The 22131-nt window shown below is 43.2% G+C and overlaps 1 protein-coding gene across 1 annotated transcript in view; it reads right to left on the reverse strand.

Annotated features, from left to right (window-relative positions):
* Nucleotides 1–22131, reverse strand: part of gabbr1b (gamma-aminobutyric acid type B receptor subunit 1b) — a 235593-nt gene that overhangs the window by 14708 nt on the left and 198754 nt on the right. The window contains exons 19-23 of the mRNA XM_089023383.1: nucleotides 20808–20915; nucleotides 20590–20683; nucleotides 15694–15821; nucleotides 6432–6560; nucleotides 5060–5203 (exon numbers count right to left, since the gene is read on the reverse strand). Coding sequence (XP_088879509.1) covers nucleotides 5060–5203; nucleotides 6432–6560; nucleotides 15694–15821; nucleotides 20590–20683; nucleotides 20808–20915 — 603 coding nt within the window. The remainder of the gene's footprint in view (nucleotides 1–5059; nucleotides 5204–6431; nucleotides 6561–15693; nucleotides 15822–20589; nucleotides 20684–20807; nucleotides 20916–22131) is intronic.

Genomic DNA, 22131 nt, shown 5'->3' on the forward strand with positions numbered 1-22131 from the left:
AATCAAACAAGCAAGCAGATCAATGAATAAAATAACCAAATTACTAAATTACTAAAGGAGAGAGAGAGAGAGGCTGAGAGAGACAGAGAGAGACAGAGAGAGGCAGAGACCAAGAGACAGAGAGAGACCGAGATAGACAGAGAGAGACTGAGAGAGACCGAGAGAGCCCGAGACAGACATAGAGAGACAGAGAGACTAAGAGAGACCGAGAGACCGAGAGGCACCGAGAGACACCGAGAGAGACAGAGAGAGAAAGAGAGGCCGAGAGACAGATAGACCGAGAGAGACAGAGAGATAGAGAGATAGAGAGCCCGAGACCGAGAGAGACTGAGAGAGACCGAGAGAGAGCGAGAGAGACTGAGAGAGACCGAGAGAGACAGAGAGAGAGACATAGAGAGACCAAGAGACCAAGAGAGACAGAGATAGACAGAGAGAGACCGAGAGAGACCGAGAGAGACAGAGAGAGAAAGAGAGAGACAGAGAGAGACCGAGAGAGATAGAGTTGAGGTTCTTTATTAGGACGGCTGTGTTGGTTGGAGGGAGAAGGCAATTGACATGTGTCGCTCTCGTAGGCTCTCATCAGACTGACTTGCAGCAGCGCGCATGCTCCTTTGATCTAAAGCCAGGCATCACTAGTAGAACATGCAAATACGATTTGCTCATATCATTACAACGTGCGGCATCAACGTAAGTTATGTAAACGTTGCAGTTTTGGTTTTTCATCCATGTACAGTATTTAATTGTGTTGCATCCAGATATCTTTACTGCTTGCAAGAATCACTGTTTTTCATATGATTGTACATGCTGGCGTTCGTGGCTTCGTGTGAATAGAACTTGAGGATTTAGCATTGGTTGGTTGCATTTTTGAAAGGAAATAGTCATTAAAAAAGTGTAAAGACGTTTTTATTTTATGCACAATTTTATTTTTCACTTCACTACTCTACAAAAAACATGTTAGATACGCAATCCATGAACCCAATGATAAAATTACATGCCAGACCAAAGATCCCCCATTTACGTATCCCCCCCCCCCCTCTTTAATGCAGTTCGGCGCAGGATCGGATATATCGATAGTACGGTTGTATCGACAATTTTTCCGACTCCCGAGAATATCGATATAACGAGACTTTACTGTATATAAAGACAAACAAACAAACAAATAAATGAACTAACAAAAAACAAACAAACAAGCAGATCAATGAATAAAACTACCAAATTACAAAATTACTAAAGGATTACTAAATAACTTAAGACAGGTAAATAAATATACAGTAAAGTCTCGTTATATCGATATTCAAGGGAGTCCGAAAAAATATCGATATAACCGGGAGTATCGATATATTCGACCCCGTTTGCATGTAATTTTCTCCGTGCGTGCATAGAAATAGTCTCAATATAACCGGGACTATCGATATATCCGATATCGATATAACGAGACTTTACTGTATCAACAAACTAAATAAATAAACAAGCAAATAAACGGCATCAAAAAATTAAACAAATAAATATACATATAAAAAACATACACAGCAAACAAGCAAACAAACAAAAAACAAACAAACAAACAGACAAACAAGCAAACAAACAAGTAAACAAACTAACAAACAATCAAACAAGCAAGCAGATCAATGAATAAAATAACCAAATTACTAAATTACTAAAGGATTACAAAATAATTGAAGACAGGTACATAAATATATCAACAAACTGAATAAATAAACAAGCAAATAAACACCACAAACAAACAAACATACATATAAAAACATACACAACAAACAAACAAGCAAGCAAACAAACAAACTAAACAGATAAATAAATGCATAAACAAACAGATAACCACCCAACTAACTAACTAACTAACTAACTAACTAACTAACTAACTCTTCTTCTTCTTTTCCTTTCGGCTTTTCCCTTCAAGGGGTCGCCACAGCGAATCAGTAACCTCCATCTTCAGAGGTATGATACGCATGTTTGTTTTGGGCAAGCTTTTACGTCGGATGCCGTTCCTGACACAACCCTCTGTAACTAACTAATTAACTAACTAAATAAATAAAGAAAATGAAATAAAATGACATAAAATGAAATGAAAGGAAAATGAATGAAAAGGAATTAAATGAAATCAAATAAAACTATGTGGACAATGTATGGATTTTTACAGGTTAATAAGCTTCATGGCTTATTAACTGAAGAAAAGACAGGAAGCAGAGCTGGAGATAGCAGAGCTGAAGATGTTGAGGTTTTCTTTGGGAGTGACCAGGTTGGATAGGATCAGGAATGAGTACATTAGAGAGACAACTCATATTAGAGGCTTTGGAGAGAAAGTCAGACTGAGATGGTTTGGACACGTCCACAGGAGAGACAGTGACTATATCGGGAGAAGGATGCTGAGTCTAGAACTGCCAGGCAGGAGACCGAGAGGAAGACCGAAGAGGAGGTTTATGGATGTGGTCAAAGAGGACATGTAGCTCGCTGGTATGAGAGAAGAGGATGCATAAAACCGGGTTGGATGGAGGACACTGATTCGCTGTGGCGACCCCTGAAGGGAAAAGTCGAAAGGAAGAGAAGAAGATATATATATATATATAATATATATATATATATATATATATATATATATATCCCAGAGAAAACCCACAACACATGCAGGGATATACCACACCAGACAAGAGTGTAGGTTGTGCAAAGAGGCACCTGAGAAAATCCAACACATAACTGCAGGGTGTAAGATGGTGGCAGGGAAAGCCTACATGGAGCGCCATAACCAGGTGGCTGGCATAGTCTACCGAAACATCTGTGCGGAGTATGGACTGGAAACCCCAAGGTCAAAATGGGAAACACCTCCCAAGATAGTCGAGAATGACCGAGCAAAGATCCTGTAGGACTTCCAGATACAGACTGACAAGATGGTAATGGCCAACCAACCAGATATCGTGGTCATAGATAAAGGGGAAAGGAAAGCCGTTGACCGAGAGAGACCGCGAGAGACAGAGAAAGACAGAGACAGAGAGAGACCGAGACAGACAGAGAGAGAGACAGAGAGAGACAGAGGGAGCCAGAGAGCTAGAGAGACCGAGAGACCGAGAAAGACAGAGAGAGACCGAGAGACCGAGAGACCAAGAGACCAAGAGACCGAGAGAGACCGAGAGAGCCTGAGAGAGACAGAGAGAGACAGAGACAGAGAGAGACCGAGAGAGATCGAGAGAGACAGACAGCGAGAGAAAGAGAGAGACAGAGAGAGACCGAGAGAGACCGCGAGAGACAGAGAGAGACAGAGAGAGACCGAGAGAGATCGAGAGAGACCGAGAGAGACAGACAGTGAGAGAAAGAGAGAGACAGAGAGACCAAGAGACCGAGAGACCGAGAGAGACCGAGAGAGCCTGAGAGAGACCGAGAGAGACCGAGAGAGACCGAGAGAGACAGAGAGAGACAGAGAGAGACAGAGAGAGACCGAGAGAGATCGAGAGAGACCGAGAGAGACAGACAGCGAGAGAAAGAGAGAGACAGAGAGAGACCGAGAGAGACCGCGAGAGACAGAGAAAGACAGAGAGAGACAGAGAAAGACAGAGAGAGACAGAGAAAGACAGAGAGAGACAGGCAGAGGGAGACAGAGAGCTAGAGAGACCGACAGACCGAGAGAGACAGAGAGACCGAGAGACCAAGAGACCGAGAGAGCGAGAGAGACCGAGAGAGCCTGAGAGAAACAGAGAGAGATCGAGAGAGACAGAGAGAGACCGAGACAGACAGAAAGAGACATAGAGAGACAGAGAGACAGAAAGAGACCGAGTGAACTAGAGACCAAGAGACAGAGACCGAGAGCGACCGAGAGAGACATAGAGACCAAGAGAGACAGAGAGAGACAGAGAGAGACAGAGACAGAGAGAGACCGAAACAGACAGAGAGAGGCCGAGACCAAGAGACAGAGACAGAGAGAGACCGAAACAGACAGAGAGAGACATAGAGAGACACAGAGAGACCGAGAGAGACAGAGAGAGACTGTGAGAGACAGAGAGAGAGAGAGAGGCTGAGAGAGACAGAGAGAGACAGAGAGAGGCAGAGACCAAGAGACAGAGAGAGACCGAGATAGACAGAGAGAGACTGAGAGAGACCGAGAGAGCCCGAGACAGACATAGAGAGACAGAGAGACCGAGAGGCACCGAGAGACACCGAGAGAGACAGAGAGAGAAAGAGAGGCCGAGAGATAGAGAGCCCGAGCCCGAGAGAGACTGAGAGAGACCGAGAGAGAGCGAGAGAGACTGAGAGAGACCGAGAGAGACAGAGAGAGAGACATAGAGAGACCAAGAGACCAAGAGAGACAGAGATAGACAGAGAGAGACCGAGAGAGACCGAGAGAGACAGAGAGAGACAGAGAGAGACAGAGAGAGACCGAGAGAGACCGAGAGACAGAGATCGAGAGACAGAGATCGAGAGACAGAGAGACAGAGATAGAGAGACAGAGAGACCGAGAGACCGAGAGATCGAGAGATTGAGAGACAGATAGATAGAGAGATAGGGAGACCGAGACCGAGAGAGACTGAGAGAGACCGAGAGAGAGCGAGAGAGACTGAGAGAGACCGAGAGAGACAGAAAGACGCCGAGACCGAGAGAGACAGAAAGACACAGAGAAAGACCGAGAGAGAGACATAGAGAGACAGAGAGACCAAGAGACCAAGAGAGACAGAGATAGACAGAGAGAGACAGAGAGAGACCGAGAGAGACCAAGAGACCAAGAGAGACAGAGATAGACAGAGAGAGACAGAGAGAGACCGAGAGAGAGAGACAGAGAGACCGAGAGATTGAGAGACAGATAGATAGAGAGATAGGGAGACTGCGAGACCAAGAGACAGACAGATCGATAAAGAAATAAATAAACAACCAAACAAACAACAAAAACAAAAATAATGCCGATGAATGAGTGGAAAGAGGTTCTAAAGTTTTGGACCAAATGGCCCAGAGGTTCACAAGTTCCAAATTGGTGGCGCTCGAAAAACAACACATCGACCTAATTATTCTCATTGACGATACAATAACAATAGAATGAAATTAAAAAAAAAAGTCTCACTTCCTGGATTATCTTCTGGAGCTCTTTATTCTCTCTCTCCAACTGTCTGGATTTCTCCTCATCATTGTTGTTCATTGAGGAGCCTGTCTTCATGGTCTCCTGGGCGTCCGATTGCCACTCGCCTCGTGTGATCAGACGTCGCATCTACAAAAATGGGCAGCAAGACAGGGACAGTGTTCAGGTCATTCTGCAATAGAGCCGATCAGATCATGTAAAAGGCCATTCAGAAGTCCAAGATGGCGCCCGAGTAGGCAACCTTCAGCAAGTGCTCGACGAGCCTTGCTTTTGTCACTTTGAGTTGTTGTGCGTCGTGTGGAAGGGATACTGATTGATTTTCAGCATTTTTGGCCACGACATTCATCAATCAAGGAGGAGACTGTGCTGAGCGGTTGCGCCTTTTCAGCAGCACAGTTTTTGATTCGGAAGGAAAGTCTGCGGCATTTGACTGTTATCGCTGGACAGCTCTGGGGCCATTATGCGGTTTTTTTTGTGGCTGTAATGGGCAGCATTTTCACAGCCCCGCTTTGTTTAGCAGAAATGTCAGTGCGGTTGGAAAGTCTGCGGCTGGATGGATGCATGGCTTGAGGAGCCCGCAATGAGAAGAAAGAAGCGTCAGTGCAGAGCGCCAATGCAAGTACGAAACTGTCGCGGCTTGGAATTGAAGCGGATTTACGTGAGACAGGAGATGTTAGACCATCTCTTTTCTTCAATGGATGCTACTGCTTTGTGTTTGCTTTCAACATTTAACTTGTAATAAACGTGCACATTCCACCATGACGACCCTTGTCCACTGGTGTAAAGGACGCTTTGAACCTATCCTCTTTCTTCTAGAACTTCTTCATACAACAAAGAGGGTACAGCAAGTGCTGAAGAATGAATGACTCTGTCTTTTTGTGTGGTCATGTTATTTGCTATTTAGTTTTCAACATTTAATTTGTAGTAGACATGCACATTCCACCATGACATCCCTGATCCACTGATGAAAAGGATGCTTTGATCCTCTCCTCTTTAAACTGCTTCATACAATTAAGAGGGTGCATAAAGTGCATAAGATTGAATGATTGTCTGTGTCCTTTGTGTTGTGTCACATTATTTATTTATTTTTGTTTTGTTTTTGACTTCAAGATGGCGCCGCGAGAGTGGCTGCTTTTATAGCAGGTCCTATATTGTGTTTTTCAACTTCTTCCTTTCCTCTTACTTTCATCACTTTGCTGCTGTGAAATGTAAATTTCTCCCCTTCAAGACTAATAAAGGCTAATCCAATCCAATCAATTACTAAGAGAGTTTTAACTGCTTGTTAAATCTACATGAAAGGGGCGTCGGCTAACAGTGTTTTTTTTTTCCATTCAATGTATTTATGTATTTTTTTTACCTTTGGAACAAACAGAACCACCAAGGTGATGTAGACCGAAAAAACAATAGCCAGGGAGGCAAAGGCAAACGAGGCGTCCTGCTGAGAGGACAGGATCATGGTGACGGGCGCTGTGATCAAACAAAGCACCTGAGGAGAAGATAAAGAGATATCACCATGTTAGTAGGATGTCGACACAACTGTTTTCATTGTTCAGCAACTGGCATTGATTGTGTGTGGATTTGCAATCAGTCATTTATTGTTGTTGAACGGACCTCATTCATTTTGGGACGGTTTGGTCAACATCAGGATACTACATTAGTTTCCGCACTGTAAGGCACATCTTCAATGAATGGCCTATTTTAAACTTTTTTGTACTTCGGGCACACCACATTATAAGGCACATAAAATAGAAGTTACGGGTACAATAGAGGCTGCGGTTGCGCCGTGTATCCACTAGATGGTGTACGCCAAAGGGAATACAATTCAGCTTTATTTATATAATAATAAAATAAAATAGTGCCTTCCAAAACTCTCAAGGTCACTTTACAGTCACAGGATAAGTTTTTCTGTGGTTGAGCAGCGGCCGCCAGCGTTCACTCAACCCGGAAGTAACTCAGACACAATGAAAGCGAGCTAGCTACCTAAGAGATAGCCCATAGATAGCTAATAGCCAGCCAGCTAGACCGTAGCTAGCTAATAGATAGCGAATAGCCAGCTAAGCTAGCTAGCTATTCGCTATCTAGCTAGCCATCCGCTATCCAGCCAGCTGGATAGCTTCTTCTTTTCCTTAAATATACGTTTGGGAGTAAAAATAAATAAATACATAAACATGACTCATCATAAATAAAGAAAATAATCCATTTCATTTCTGAGTGCCTTTAAAAACTCACAACTCAAATAGAAAGAAAGCTAGCTATCTAGCTAGCTAATAGCTACATAGCTAGCGCACTCACAACCATTGCAGCGGTAACAAAGTGCTTTATAGAACATTTAGAAAGTCCACTAAATCAGACTATTGATCCAGATATAAGCCGCACTGGCTTATAAAGCACATTTGAGAAAACAGAATGCTTTTAGGTGTGCCTCATAGTGCCGAAAATACGGTAAATTGGTCTTGTGAGAAGGCCACAAAGTGGTTTAAATGAAAAGTTGTATTGATTCAGTTTTTATCACCCCATGTGGATTATGTAAAGTCATCTGCATTTATTTTCAAATGAAACATATTTTGCCCTCTTAGAAGATGAAAAAGGAATTTGATTGACACAGTTACAGACAGACATTATTTTGAGTCACAAATAGTCCGACGCCTCCGGACAAGTTCTGTCCATAATTTGTAAAATCACTTCAAACGACTTCTACTGAGCGTATTTTACAAAGATTCCACGGCATATAGCTATATTTTAGGTTTTAAGACACAACACAGCGCTGTGCTTTCCTGGCGATTTGTAGGCTCGTCAACAAGAAACTTTGGAAAGAGACACGGGGAGTAATCTCCTTCAGGACCGAAATGCAATTACTCAGAGGCAGCTTACGACCGATCCATCAAACCGGACCCTGTTGATTTTTCCATCCAATGGTCAAAACGAACCAGGGCAGAAATGACGCCACGTCGATGCGGTAAACATCATTTTGAACGACAGCATCAGGGAATTTGGGTTAAATTCACATCACCATGTCGTGTACTTCAGAAACTCAAGGGACAGAGTATAGGTTAAAATATATTTTGTGTGTACATTGTTGTCTTGTGAACACAAATCGCTCCAACACATCAACATTCAAACTGATCCCCTTCATCTTGAATCAAATAGAATCCCAACGATTCAAATGAAATTTGATTTGCTTTCGTGGGCCGAATAAAATGATCTGGCGGGTCAGATTTGGCCCCCGGACCTTAACTTTGACGCCTGTGTCCTACAGCGTCACACCTGTTGGTCTTCATGTCATTTCATGTTTTCATTTAAAATGACTGCCAACGCCGACTGCTCGGGTTCGGATCTTCATCCTTCACTTTGTTTCTTTGTAGGTGCTTACGTCTGTGTAAGCTCTCAGTCGTACAGGAGTGGTCCATCGATGAGAAGGTTTCTTCAGCCGTCATCTGTACAAAAGTGAAGGTTTCGGACGTTTCGCCTCCTATCCAAGAGGCTTCGTCAGCGAACTAAAGTCTGACTGGTTGTATCGGCCCCATTTATATATCCCTAATGTCCAGACATGGTGGCGCCGGACACAGCTATGATAGGTCCCTACTCTCAGGTTGGGGGGGCAGAGGACCCCTCCCTGTGGCCCCACTGATTGTTCCTACATTCCTGACTAACGACTGACCTATTACCCCCACTCCCACCGGTATCACCTCATCAGCATAACGACCCTCATCAGCATTACGAAAGTTGCCTAACCTGTTTTGCCTAAACAGGCTCTTGTATGAACGATCCAAATTGAACCTCACCCCACCAGACCGGTTTAATGAAGGATGTTGTTGTTTTATAAGAATCGCTTCTTTTACCCCCCTTTCAAACCATCTATGTTCTTTCGCTTTTTTTCGATTTTAACCTCATTGTCATCAAATGAGAGGTTGCTAGCTTTTAGGTGCAAATGTACTGCCGATTGAGGTCCACTTATATTATCCCTGCGATGTTGATAAAGTCTTTTTTTGAGAATTTGTTGAGTCTCCCCAATGTACTGCTCTTTACAATTTTCATTCTTACAATGTATGGAATAAACTACATTACTTTGTTTTTCATTTGGTAGCCTATCTTTTGGATGCACTAATTTTTGCCTTAACGTGTTTATCGGTTTGAAATAAGTAGGAATTTTATGTTGCCAAAGGACTCTTTGTAATTTTTCAGAAATTCCTGCAATGTACGGTACTGCTACTCCTCTCCTTTTTGTATCTTGAGAATTATTGGTTTCATTCCCTATTCTTTCTTTCTGACATTTGTTGAATGACCACTGAGGGTACCCACAGTTAGTGAGTGCTCTCCTGATATGTTTAGACTCCTTTTCTCTACCTTCAGTGCAAGTTGGTATTAGTTTAGCCCTATGCTGGAGGGTTCTGATAACTCCTAGTTTATGTTGTAAAGGGTGGTTAGAGTCAAAAAGTAAGTATTGGTCAGTGTGCGTAGCCTTCCTAAAGACTTCTGTTTTTAGCGCTCTGTCCTCTTTCATAATTACTTTACAATCCAAGAAGGCTAGTTGGTTCTCTTGAATGTCCTCACGAGTAAATTTAATGTTGAAGTCTACAGAGTTGAGGTGATCTGTGAAGGATTGAATTTCTTGTTTCTTAATTATGACAAAAGTATCGTCCACATATCTAAACCAGTGTCTAGGTTTTGTCCCCGGGAAGGATGTGAGGGCCTGTTTCTCCATCTCTTCCATGTAAAGATTAGCCACTATGGGTGAAACTGGTGAGCCCATAGCACAACCATGAATTTGTTTATACATTTTTTCCTGCAATTGAAAATACGTAGTATTAAGGCAGATTTCTAATAATTGGCAGATGTGATCCGGTTTAAGTTTGGTTCTTTCATGCAGAGAAACATCCGCCAGCAGCCTCGTCCTCACCACTGAGACTGCTGCTGGGGTTGGGACAGATGTAAAGAGAGAAGTCACATCGTATGATGCCAAAGTTTCCTCAGGTTCCAATATGAGGTCTTTGATCCTCTCTACAAACCCTGTGGTGTTCTCTACGTGATATTCTGTGTTACCAACCAACGGAGCTAAAATAGTTTTTAAATATTTGGCTACATTGTATGTAGAGGAGTCAATGCTACAAACAATGGGTCTGAGGGGGAACCCTTCTTTATGTATTTTTGGCAGGCTATAGATACATGGCGTGGCCTCTCCCGGGTATAATCTAAAATACATCTGTTTGTCTATATGTTTTCCTTTCTCTAACTTTTGGAGACAGTCAATCATTTCTTTCTTGTATCTATTGGAAGGGTCCCTTTTTAGTTGCTCATACGTGTTAGAATCACTGATTAACCTATTTATTTTGTCTTCATAATCCAATGTGTTGAGAAGCACTGTGCATCTGCCCTTGTCTGCTGGCAAAATAGTAATATTTTTGTCTTTTTGTAGAGTAGTTAACGCCTTTCTCTCTTCTAATGTTATGTTGGACGGAGGAAGTTTGGCACTACTGAGAAGAGCTGATATTTTAATGCGTAGATCATCTGCCTCTGCATACGAAAGTGTTATTTTTAATAGCCGATTCAGTAGCTGTGATGTAATCTATTGTAGGTATAGTTTTAGGAGTCACTGAGAAATTTAAACCTTTGGTAAGTACCGCCTTTTCTGTCTCTGAGAGATCTCTGTCTGACAAATTTTTGATCCAATTCTCCCTTGCAAACTGTTCATTCCTAATTTTTCGCGTGTTTACCAGTAGCTGAGATTGTTTCAGTAAAAGTAATTTTTGAAATTTACCCTTTTGTCTCTCTTTGGTTTTGCTGTGGTGCCTCATATAACCGGATTTAGTAAATTCACACACTTCCTGATAGATTTTGTGGGTAAGTTTAGTTTGTAATCGCTGATAATAAGTTTCTATTTCTGACTGTTTGTTTTTTATCTCTATGTTAAGTCTCCTAATTCGCAAATTTAGAATTTTCCTAGTATAATTTTGTTGCATTTTATCGGCTAGGTATCCGGGTTCCAGGGGTGCTTGCTTCAAGCATTTGGGAATTAACCGGCTCTGTCTACATCTAAGATTGAATCTGAGGTGGTTCTTTAAGTCAGCTAATTTAAATTGTAGGTGCTTAGTCGTACAGGACTGGTCCATCGATGAAAAGGTTTCTTCAGCCGTCATCTGTACAAATTTGAAGGTGTCGAACGTTTCGTTTCTTATTAAAGAGGCTTCGTTAGCGAACTAAAATATTTCGCTGGCAGTTTTGGCCCTGGACAGTAGGGATATATCCTCGTCTCACCCACCATGGGTGGTGTCTGTCCCCATTTCAGCTCGGGTCCTCTACCAGAGGCCAGGAAGCTTGAGGGTTCTGCGCAGTATCCGTGCTGTTCCCAGCACTGCGCTTTTCTGGACCGAGATATCCGATGTTGTTCCCGGGATCTGTTGCAACCACTCGTCAAGTTTGGGGGTCACTGCCCCAAGTGCTCCGACCACCACAGGCACGACTGTCACCTTTACCTTCCAGGCTCTCTCCAGCTCCTCTCTGAGCCCTTGGTATTTCTCGATTTTCTCATGTTCCTTCTTTCTGATGTTCCCATCACTCGGGACCGCTACATCCACGACAACGGCTTTCCTTTCCCCTTTATCTATGACCACGATATCTGGTTGGTTGGCCATTACCATCTTGTCAGTCTGTATCTGGAAGTCCCACAGGATCTTTGCTCGGTCATTCTCCACCACCTTGGGAGGTGTTTCCCATTTTGACCTTGGGGTTTCCAGTCCATACTCCGCACAGATGTTTCGGTAGACTATGCCAGCCACCTGGTTATGGCGCTCCATGTAGGCTTTCCCTGCCAGCATCTTACACCCTGCAGTTACGTGTTGGATTGTCTCAGGTGCCTCTTTGCACAACCTACACCTTGGGTCTTGTCTGGTGTGGTATATCCCTGCCTCTATGGCTCTGGTGTTCAGGGCCTGCTCTTGGGCAGCCAGGATGAGTGCCTCTGTGCTGTCTTTTAGGCCAGCCCTCTCGAGCCACTGATAGGACTTCTTGAGATCAGCCACTTCTGCTATGGTTCGGTGGTACATCCCGTGTAGGGGCTTTTCCTCCCATGATTGTCCCTCTTCCAGCACCTCATCCTCTGTTCCCCATTGACTGAGACATTCTCTGAGTACATCATCCGTTGGAGCCTTCTCTTTGATGTATTCATGGAGCTTGGATGTTTCATCCTGGACAGTGGCTCTCACACTCACTAGTCCCCGGCCTCCTTCCTTACGGCTTGTGTACAGTCTCAGGGTGCTGGACTTGGGATGGAACCCTTCGTGCATGGTGAGGAGTTTTTGGGTCTTAACATCCGTGGTCTGAATCTCTTCCTTTGGCCACCTTATTATTCCTGCAGGGTATCTGATCACTGGCAGGGCATAGCTGTTTATTGCCCGGGTCTTGTTCTTGCCATTGAGCTGGCTTCTGAGGACTTGCCTCACCCGCTGGAGGTATTTGGTCGTAGCCGCTTTCCTTGTTGCTAATTCGAGGTTGCCATTGGCCTGTGGTATACCGAGGTACTTGTAGCTGTTTTCAATGTCTGCTATTGTTCCTTCAGTGAGTGAGACCCCTTCAGTGTGGACTACCTTGCCCCTCTTAGTCACCATCCGACTACATTTCTCCAGCCCGAATGACATTCCGATATCACTGCTGTAGATCCTGGTTGTGTGGATCAGGGAGTCTATGTCCCTTTCGCTCTTAGCATACAGCTTGATGTCATCCATGTAGAGGAGGTAACTGATCGTAGCTCCATTTCTGAGGCGGTATCCATAGCCTGTCTTGGCGATTATCTGGCTGAGGGGGTTCAGTCCTATGCAGAACAGCAGTGGGGAGAGTGCATCACCTTGGTATATGCCACATTTGATGGACACTTGTGTTAGTGGCTTGCCATTGGCTTCAAGTGTGGTTTTCCACATCCTCATCAAGTTTGCAACGAAGGCTCTCAGGGTCCTGTTGACCTTATACAACTCCAAGCATTCATTGATCCATGTGTGTGGCATCGAGTCATATGCTTTCTTGTAATCAATCCAGGCTGTGCACAGGTTGGTATGTCGGGACCTGCAGTCTTGAGCGACTGTTCTGTCAACCAGCAGCTGATGTTTGGCACCTCTAGTATCTCTACTAATGCCTTTCTGTGCTTTGCTCATGTATTGATCCATGTGTCCACTTATCTTAGCCGCAATGATGCCTGACATGAGCTTCCATGTTGTGGAGAGACAGGTTATTGGCCGATAGTTGGAAGGAACTGCACCCTTTGAGGAATCCTTCATGATCAGGATTGTTCGCCCTTCGGTTAGCCATCCTGGGTGAGTCCCATCCATCAGCAGCTGGTTCATTTGTGCTGCTACGCGCTCGTGGAGAGCTGTGAGTTTCTTTAGCCAGTAGGTGTGGACCATATCCGGGCCTGGTGCCGTCCAGTTTTTCATACCTGAGACTCTTCCTTGTATATCTGCCGCTGTGATGGTAACTAGGTTCTGTTCAGGGAGGTTGCTGTGCTCCTCTTTCAGAGTCACCAGCCATTGTGCACTGCTGTTATGTGCGACCTCCTTCTCCCATATGCCTTTCCAGTATCTTTCAGTTTCCAGCCTTGGAGGGTCTGCTCTGCTGTTAGAACCCTGCCACTGAGCGTACACTTTCGCAGGTTGTGTTGCGAACAGCCTGTTTATTCTTCTGGCCTCATTCTCTTTCGTGTACCTCTTTAGGCGACTGGCCAAGGCCTGGAGCCTTTGTTTGGCAGTTTCGAGTGCTTCAGGTATGGTTATCTGCATGTACCTTTTGGGTATTGGCCTTTTATTCACACCTCTCTGGGTCTCCGTCAATTGACTCACATCTTTCCGAGCCGCCTTGATCTTGGTCTCCAACCGTCTTTTCCATGGTGGGTAATGAATCTCGTGGCTCTCATGGTTGCTCTTGTAGCCAAGCATGTCTAGGATCACTGATGCTGAGGTGTATATCAGCTCATTGGTTTCCGTGATTGTTCCGGTCGGGATCGTTCTCAGTGCTGCATTCACAGTTTCCATGAGACTTTCAGGTGGTACTTCACATAGCCGTTGTAATCGGTGCCTTCGTTGCCCAGTTTTCATTCTTGCCATGATCTTATCTCTCAGGTCATTTGCTGCCTCGCTCAGCATTTCATTTATTGGGGCTGGCTTCCCAATCTCATTATTCATTGGGGCTTGCCCCCCAATCTCTGGTTGAACCTCTTCCTGTGATGTGGCAGCCTGGGGCCCTTCACCTCGGAATTTGTGTTGTACCTCATCAATCTCAAGTTGTGATAGCAATTGCCGTTTGTGGATATTGGAACACTGAGCTACTAGTTGTTTCGTGGTCAACCGTGACTGTGGGTTTCGAAGTAACCATTCAGCCCCCATTCTCCGCATGTAACCCCTCTGACTAGGGTTGCTTGAGTAGTAGCATTCCAACAGAGCCATGTTATCGCATCTCGTCCATCTGTTCCAGTTGTTCCAGTAGCCCATTTTTCATCAGGGTGCTCTGGTTCCCCAGCACCTGACGCAGACCTTGTTTGGCCGGGCGACGTCTGAGCCGGCATGTCATTCCATTTATTGTCTCTCATCATTGTATGAGGTAGGCATTAGCGTGAAGGGTCTTGCCCAAGGACCCACACTGGATGATGTCATTGTGCTCATTTTCTCTGCCACAAGTGGGATTCGAACCCTCGTCTCCCATATGCTAAACTGATGCCTTATCAACTGAGCTATCCAGCCGATATATATATATATATATATATATATATATATATATATATATATATATATATATATATATATATATATATATATATCCCCCTACTGTCCAGACGTGGCGGTGCCAGACTCTGCTATGATTGGTTCCTGCTCTCAGGTTAGGGGGAGCAGAGGACTACTCCCTGCGGCTACAGTGATTACATCTATTGTCCTGACTGATTACTTCTATTGTCCTGCCTGAGTATGGGGTCTACGACAGGCCTGATTGCCCCATTTGATCTGGTATCACATCATCAGCATAACTAAGCCTATGTTGCCTAAGACGTCGGTTATAGGAACGATCCAAATTGAACCTCACCCCACCATGGTGATTTAGTGAAGGATGTTGCCGTTTTATGAAAATAGCTTCTTTTACTCCCCTTTCAAACCATCTATTTTCTTTCCAGGCCTTTGTGTTTTGAATGAATGTAAATTTTCGAGTGGTTCCCTGTAAGTGTTTTTGTGAATCCATTTTGTTTCGTGCAACCTGCTTCTACCGCCTCCCTTGCTTTTTTGGGTCCTCTCGCTATCACGACACCCTTGTGACAATGACATAATTAAAACAGCGCTGCAAGCAAATTCGGAAAAAAAGAACAATTACATGACGAGATGACAGGTGGAGAAGATGAATTGGGATGAAGCCTGGGATAGGCTCTGAAAGGTGGAGGACAAAAGAAAGGCATAGCTAAGGTCAAAAATTGATTGACATTGATTGACAGCCAGTCAGCTGTGAACCAAAGCCACCCAACACACACATGCACGCACGCACGCACACGCACTCACGACAGACACGCATACACACGCACACACACATGCAGACGCACGCACGACGAACACATGGACCATCGCCCCATTTGATTGGTTTCATACGATTGTACTCACAGCAACATTGTAAATGGCCATGCCCACCGCTCGGTGGTCGTTGATTTTTTCAGTGGAGATAGACTTAGTTTCGTAAGCCAGGAAGATGCCGAGTAGCAGCAATAAGCCTTTGTAACCGTATACCACACCTGGGACAGAAAATGGAGGCAGAACACAATATATACTGTAAGTTTTGGAGTAACACAATGACAGAACATAGTACAGTGGTAACTCAGCTCACGAACTCAATTGGTTTCCAGAAAGTGTGTGAAAGGCGAAAAGTTCGTCTGCCGAACATTTATTTCCCATAAGAAACAATTAAAAATGAACATTTCTACTAAATAAGCCTTAAAACTACACAAAATATACCATATTCTATGTATAATCAGTGTGCTATTTTATTGTAATTAAAGAAATAAACTGTACTGTATAACAAAGTAATTTTATTGACCTTTGTGAAGGTCGTTGATATAGTTGCCTCTTGATGATATCCGAGTGAAGTTGCCCTGCTTTCTCGACAATAATACCCTCATTCACACTGTCCCCTGCTAGCTGCTTTCCATTAATCCAAATCAACAGACGTTTTTCAACCTCTTCTATTGCCTGAGACCGTTGCTGAGACAACATAGAAACACCCTTAACCACACGTAGCACTGGTCGACTTAGCATACTGGTACCGGGACGGTAAATCACACAACGGCACACCTCGTTCGTGCTTTTCGATGATCTCCTTCTTCTGCTCGATCGTAACACTTCAGCTTAACACTAGCAAAAGTAATCCACTTGATAACAAAACATGTCTGCACTCAAAGGGGGTGTTGAAAACTAGTCCGCCAGGCACCGTGGCGCTGTTCGACCGTGTGGTTCGGTGTTCATCCGCCGAAAACTAGTTTGTATGCCAAGATTATATTCTCCCGAATTTAATGTTCGTAAGGCGAAACGTTCGTGCGCTAAAGCGTTCGTAAACTGAGGTGTCACTACATCTGGTTGTTCTAGTGTGTCTCCATGTCAATTAGTGTTGGGTAGAATCCTTTTTGGCTACAACTGGTTCCTTATAATAATCGGCATTGGATGGCATAGGAACACTAACGGAAATAATTCAACGTGGAATATAGAGAGTTAAAGTCTCTTAATATTAGACACATTGGATTTTAAGAGTCAGTGTCAACTTTTGAGAACATTGCATGCTTTTAGGTGTGCCTTATAGTGATATTAATATTGAAAAGTAGCTTTCCCAGTACTGCGTTGAAATTAAGAATGTCAACTCGATTCAACTGCAACTCGAACAACAGCAGTGTCAAGAGAGCATCCTGTGCATTATACGTGTGCTGGTCATATTCATCTCCATTCCATAAGCCTGAGGGGAAACATACATAGGATACTATAGCTTTTAAAATTGTATGCTGGCATCGAATTGATTGTATGGCACCGCTGTCGCCAACTAGGGCTTTAACTCTTCACTTATAAATAAACTAGACCATGTTATGAGAATCCCTTCAACTTCAAAAGCTTGGCAAAATGAAAAATGAAAAAGCTTTTCAGAGCCAATACTTTGTTCATGCAGACATTGACGCAGGACCAGTCCAATTTAAAGAACGCAGATTCAAACAATGGTTCCATCGTCCAATTACAACAGATTCAATCATTGCGAGAAAAAAAAAAAAAAAAAGACAATTGCCCAGAGTGAAACTCCTCATTAGTGTGAATCTTTTATCAGAATCCCAATGTTAATACTAACTACAATATTCTTTTAATGCATATAATAATAATAATGCATCTTATTCATAAGCGCCTTTCAAAACTCTCAAGGTCACTTTACAGTCACTGGATATTTTTTTCAGTGGGTGAACAGCGGCAGCTACACGCGCCAGCGTTCACTCAACCCGGAATAACTCAAATAGATAGTAAGCTAACTAGATAGCTAATAGCTATCCAATAGATAGATAACTAGTTAGATAGCTAGATGGATAGCTAAATAGATAGCTAGTTAGATAGCCAGCTAGCAAGTCAGATAGCCAATAGACAGCAAATAGATAGCAAGCTGGGTAGCCAGCTAGGTAGCCAGACAGATGGCTAGATAGCCAGCTAGATAGCTAATAGACAGCTAACAGATAGCTAGCTAGGTAGCCAGCTGTGTAGCCAGCTGGCTATCCAGCTAGATAGCCTTCTAGATAGCTAACAGACAGCAAATAGATAGCAAATAAATGGCTAACTAGGTAACCAGTTGGTAGCAAGCTAGATATCCAGCTAGATAGCTAGCTAGATAGCCATCTAGATAGCTAACAGACAGCAAATAGATAGCTAACTAGGTAGCCAGCTAGGTAGCAAGCTAGATAGCCAGACAGATTTCTAGATAGCCATCTAGATAGCTAATAAACAGAAAACAGATAGCTAGCCAGGTATCCAGCTAGGTAGCCAGCTAGATAGCTAATAGCTAGCTAGCCAGATGGCCAGCTAGATAGCTAATAGATAGCAAATAGATAGCTAACCAGGTAGCCAGCCAGGTAGCAAGCCAGATAGCCTGCTAGATAGCTAGATTTGCTAAAATTGCAAAGAGGCACTAGACACTATATATATACTTTTAGTGTGTGTGAGCTTGTACTTTTAAGATTTTTCACAGTGTTCAACAAAAGGTCTGAAAAGAAATAGATTTTTAAAGGTCCAAAGAAGTACATTTTGAACTATCCAGATTTGGAAGCAAATATCACTAAGAAACTCGATACTTGATTTAGTTGGTGGAGAATATCAATGGCAGCGAATGCAGTGGTGGGCCGTCAAGGCCTGCAATACCTTCTCTGCTGGCCTGAAAATATCTGAAACACATACTAATGTTAATTATATTTTGTGCCTTAAACTATCAGTGGAACAGCTGCAGGGGGTAGTATTCTGCTCCCCCCGACCTGAAAGCAGGGACCTATCATAGCAGAGTCTGGCACCGCCATGTCTGGACAGTAAGGATATATATAGGGCCTAAACTACCTGTAAGACTTTAGTTTGCTGACGAAGTTTCTTGCATAAGAAGCGAAACGTCCGACACCTTCAATGAAGTACAGATGACGGCTAAAGAAACCTTAATTTTTGTTAAATAATTCAAAATTTTCTTTCAACTTTGTTTTGTTGCTTCTCCCTTGTTGTGTTGCTTCCAGGTGTGTTTTATATTTAAATGACAACCGACGTCTCCGGACAAGTTGTGTCCATAATTTGTAAAACGGCTTCAAATGACTTCTACTGGGCGTATTTTAATAAGATTCCACCGGATATAGCTATATTTTACCTTTTTAGACTCGCGCTGAATATTCAGGAAGTCTTGTTTTAGAGTTGGTGACGAGTTCGTACGTGACGTCACTAAAGGTCCGCCCTTTACCGTAAAAAAGACGCATTGTAGCGGTCCTTCCATCACGTCAATGTATTTTGCTGTACTTGTGTGGTCTGGGGACCTCGTGTTGCGCCCAAAAGGCGCCAGAAGGCCAGAAGAGGGCGTCCAAGCGCCATATAAGGAATTTATCAGCCTGTGGAAACGGAGGTGGCCACAGGACGTCGCCATTTTGTGCCTCTTATTCGGTGAGACATCTCCCCTCAATGTTGCCTCATAATGGCACGGAATACATTCTTTAATTGATTGCAAACGTGTATGCTTTCCTCTTCAGAACTATTTGAATCATATTCATCACTGGATGTGAAACAAGAAAGCATATTCTCCGAATCTGAAGCCATCGTTTTGATTCACTAGCAATGCAAGACGTCTTGGCGTGAATTCACGAAATGGGGGCGGGACTTTCTGAAAATGCCCAATTCGTAGCTCAATTTTTTGCAGATTTTGGATTATTGGTGTTTTGCATTTGACTAAAAATATCATACTGCGTGTTTTGGGTATTTTAGATGCTGTAATACGTTTTTCTGGTGTCAGTTAAAAAACAAAAAAAGTGACGTCGGTTGTCCATTAAGCATAACCATTCACATTTCAGCCATCATTTGTTACCACGGTCAGAAATCTACAGTTCTGCAGGCCTTGTAGCATTAAATAAGTGTCAATAGAACTCTTGCTTTAACCAATCACAGTTCGAGTTGGCAAACCAAGGCTTGTTGGAAGGCACTGACCTAGTCACTAGCCAATCATAGTATCACTTGCCGCTAGTGATAAGAGCATACTGGCCAGAACTAGCACACTGTATCTATCGCTAGCTGCATAAACTAATACATGTATCATCTTTATAACTTTGTCAGGATGACATCTTTGAAGATATCATAATATGAACGCTCAACCAACCAGCACATGTGTTGATCATCCTACTTTCAACTGTCTCTGTGAGGCAATCTATTGGATACAATAATACTAATACTAATAATGATAATAACAATAATAATGATAATAATAATAATAATAATACATTTCATTTATAAGCGCCTTTCAAAACTCTCAAGGTCACTTTACAGTCACAGGATCAGTTTTTCTGCGGTTGAGCAGCAGCAGCCACACGCGCCAGCGTTCACTCAACCTGGAAGTAACTCAAATAGATAAAAAGCTAGCTAACCAGCCAATCGATAGCCAACAGATCCTTAGCTAGATAGCCAGCCAGCTAGATAGTGAATATAAAGCTATCTAGATAGCTAGCCATCCAGCCAGATAGCTAATAAATAGCAAATAGCTGGCAAATGACAACAATAATAATAATAATAATAATAATAATAATAATAATAATAATAATAATAATAATAATAATAATCAATATAATACATGATACAATACATTTATAAGCACCTTTCAAAACTCTCAAGGTCACTTTACCGTCGCAGGATAAGTTTTTCTGTTGGTGAGCAGCGGCAGCCACACGCGCCAGCGTTCTTCACTAAATGTTGTCAAAAATCTCGTTCGTTCAGTTCAGAAAGTCGAAAATCTTGTCTTGTATTTCAACCTACCTAGCCAGGTGTTCATTTTTTCCGAGCTGCAGTGCTCCAATAATGGTTGGATTAAAACATCCAGGTCTCCTTTTGGGGCTTCTCGGGTGAACTTCTGTGCACATAAAAAACAACATCATCAAAGGACATGAATATTGTATTTTTTTGTTCACTATGAATTGTTTTTCTCGCTCACATCTATAACACACTGCATGATGTCTTGATAATCACACAGTTACCTCCACTGTGATATGTAACGGATCCACAATCTGCCAGATCATGAGAGACAAGAAGTCGATACCAAGTAGGACACCGACAGTTGCGTAGAGTTTCCATGGCTCCAGGTGCTGCGGGGACACACAGCAAGGGTCAAGAAAAGGCACAAATCATCTCTCTCTGTTCGTCAAATGTCGTGAAAGGGGGATTTATAAAGCTCACAAAGATAGCCGCCAAAGCTGCTCCAGAAACAATGATCCATCACTAACTGAGGCCAATTCAATCTGCCCTCAAAGCACTGGGCCGTGATAGAAACGAGACAAAAGGAGATCCAAATGGGAATACCCACCCGACTGGATTTTTCCACAGAAAACAGGTGTTGCTTTATGCTACCGTGATTAAGAATAGAATGATTTTTTTTGGAAGTGGTCCAATTTAATGAAGTGGGGATTGATTTTGGTGCATTGCTCGACGTGAAAAAAAAATGAAATCAGTTGTGACACAAGCCGATGGTGCAAGCTGTTTTTTTTGGCTGCCGGTGCCCGTGTGCTCAGCGTAGAAACAAATCCACACCCACAGCCATACAAACACATTGGGCATGGGTGCAATGCGGTATTCCAACATGTACGACCGGCATCATCATCCGCTAGGGGAGATCTTGCAGTTTACGTGCCAAGACTGTACTTGTGACCCCCTGTGAGTTTAGAATCATTTCTGGAATGTCATGCATACCAAGCGGTTCGACCGCCCTGATTTTAACTCATTCGTTGCCATTCTCTAATTTATTGGGGAATTGAAAAGTGCGAACTGGAGCGCCATTCCCGAATGTGTTTCGGGTTTTGGTTTTTCTTGCCGATAAAGAGCTGGGAAGACTTCAGGCAGTGTTTGAAATAACATATGCCCGGAGGCCCGGGGCGTACAACTTTTACGTTAGGCGTACAACTTTCAAAACGTCTCAACCTGAGTGGCTGACAACTTCTTAAATTTAAAAAAAAAGTTATTTTTCAAATTAATCGTTTGTTTTAATGAATAAAGCAAATCTACAAGAAAACCGCTACAAGCCACTTAGACTCCTCTTTCTAAGCACCTTTCAAAACCTTCAAGTACACTTTATAGTCACGAAGTACGAAACAGGCTTGCCAAAAGAACGTTTGTTTGGCAATTTGCATACTCGGCATGGCAATCAATCAGAAGCCTGTTTCGTGCTTCGGACTATACCGTGACTGGAAAGTGTACTTGAGAGTTTTGAAAGGCGCTTAGAAAGAGCAGTCCACGTGGCTTTTAGCAAACAACGCAACACAAAAATTGCATTGTGCACAATGACGACAAACGACAACTGGAGCAAAA

Source organism: Hippocampus bargibanti, linkage group LG20 (genome assembly GCF_051943395.1).
Source record: "Hippocampus bargibanti isolate YZ-2025 linkage group LG20, ASM5194339v1, whole genome shotgun sequence".
Classification (NCBI taxonomy): Eukaryota; Metazoa; Chordata; class Actinopteri; order Syngnathiformes; family Syngnathidae; genus Hippocampus; species Hippocampus bargibanti.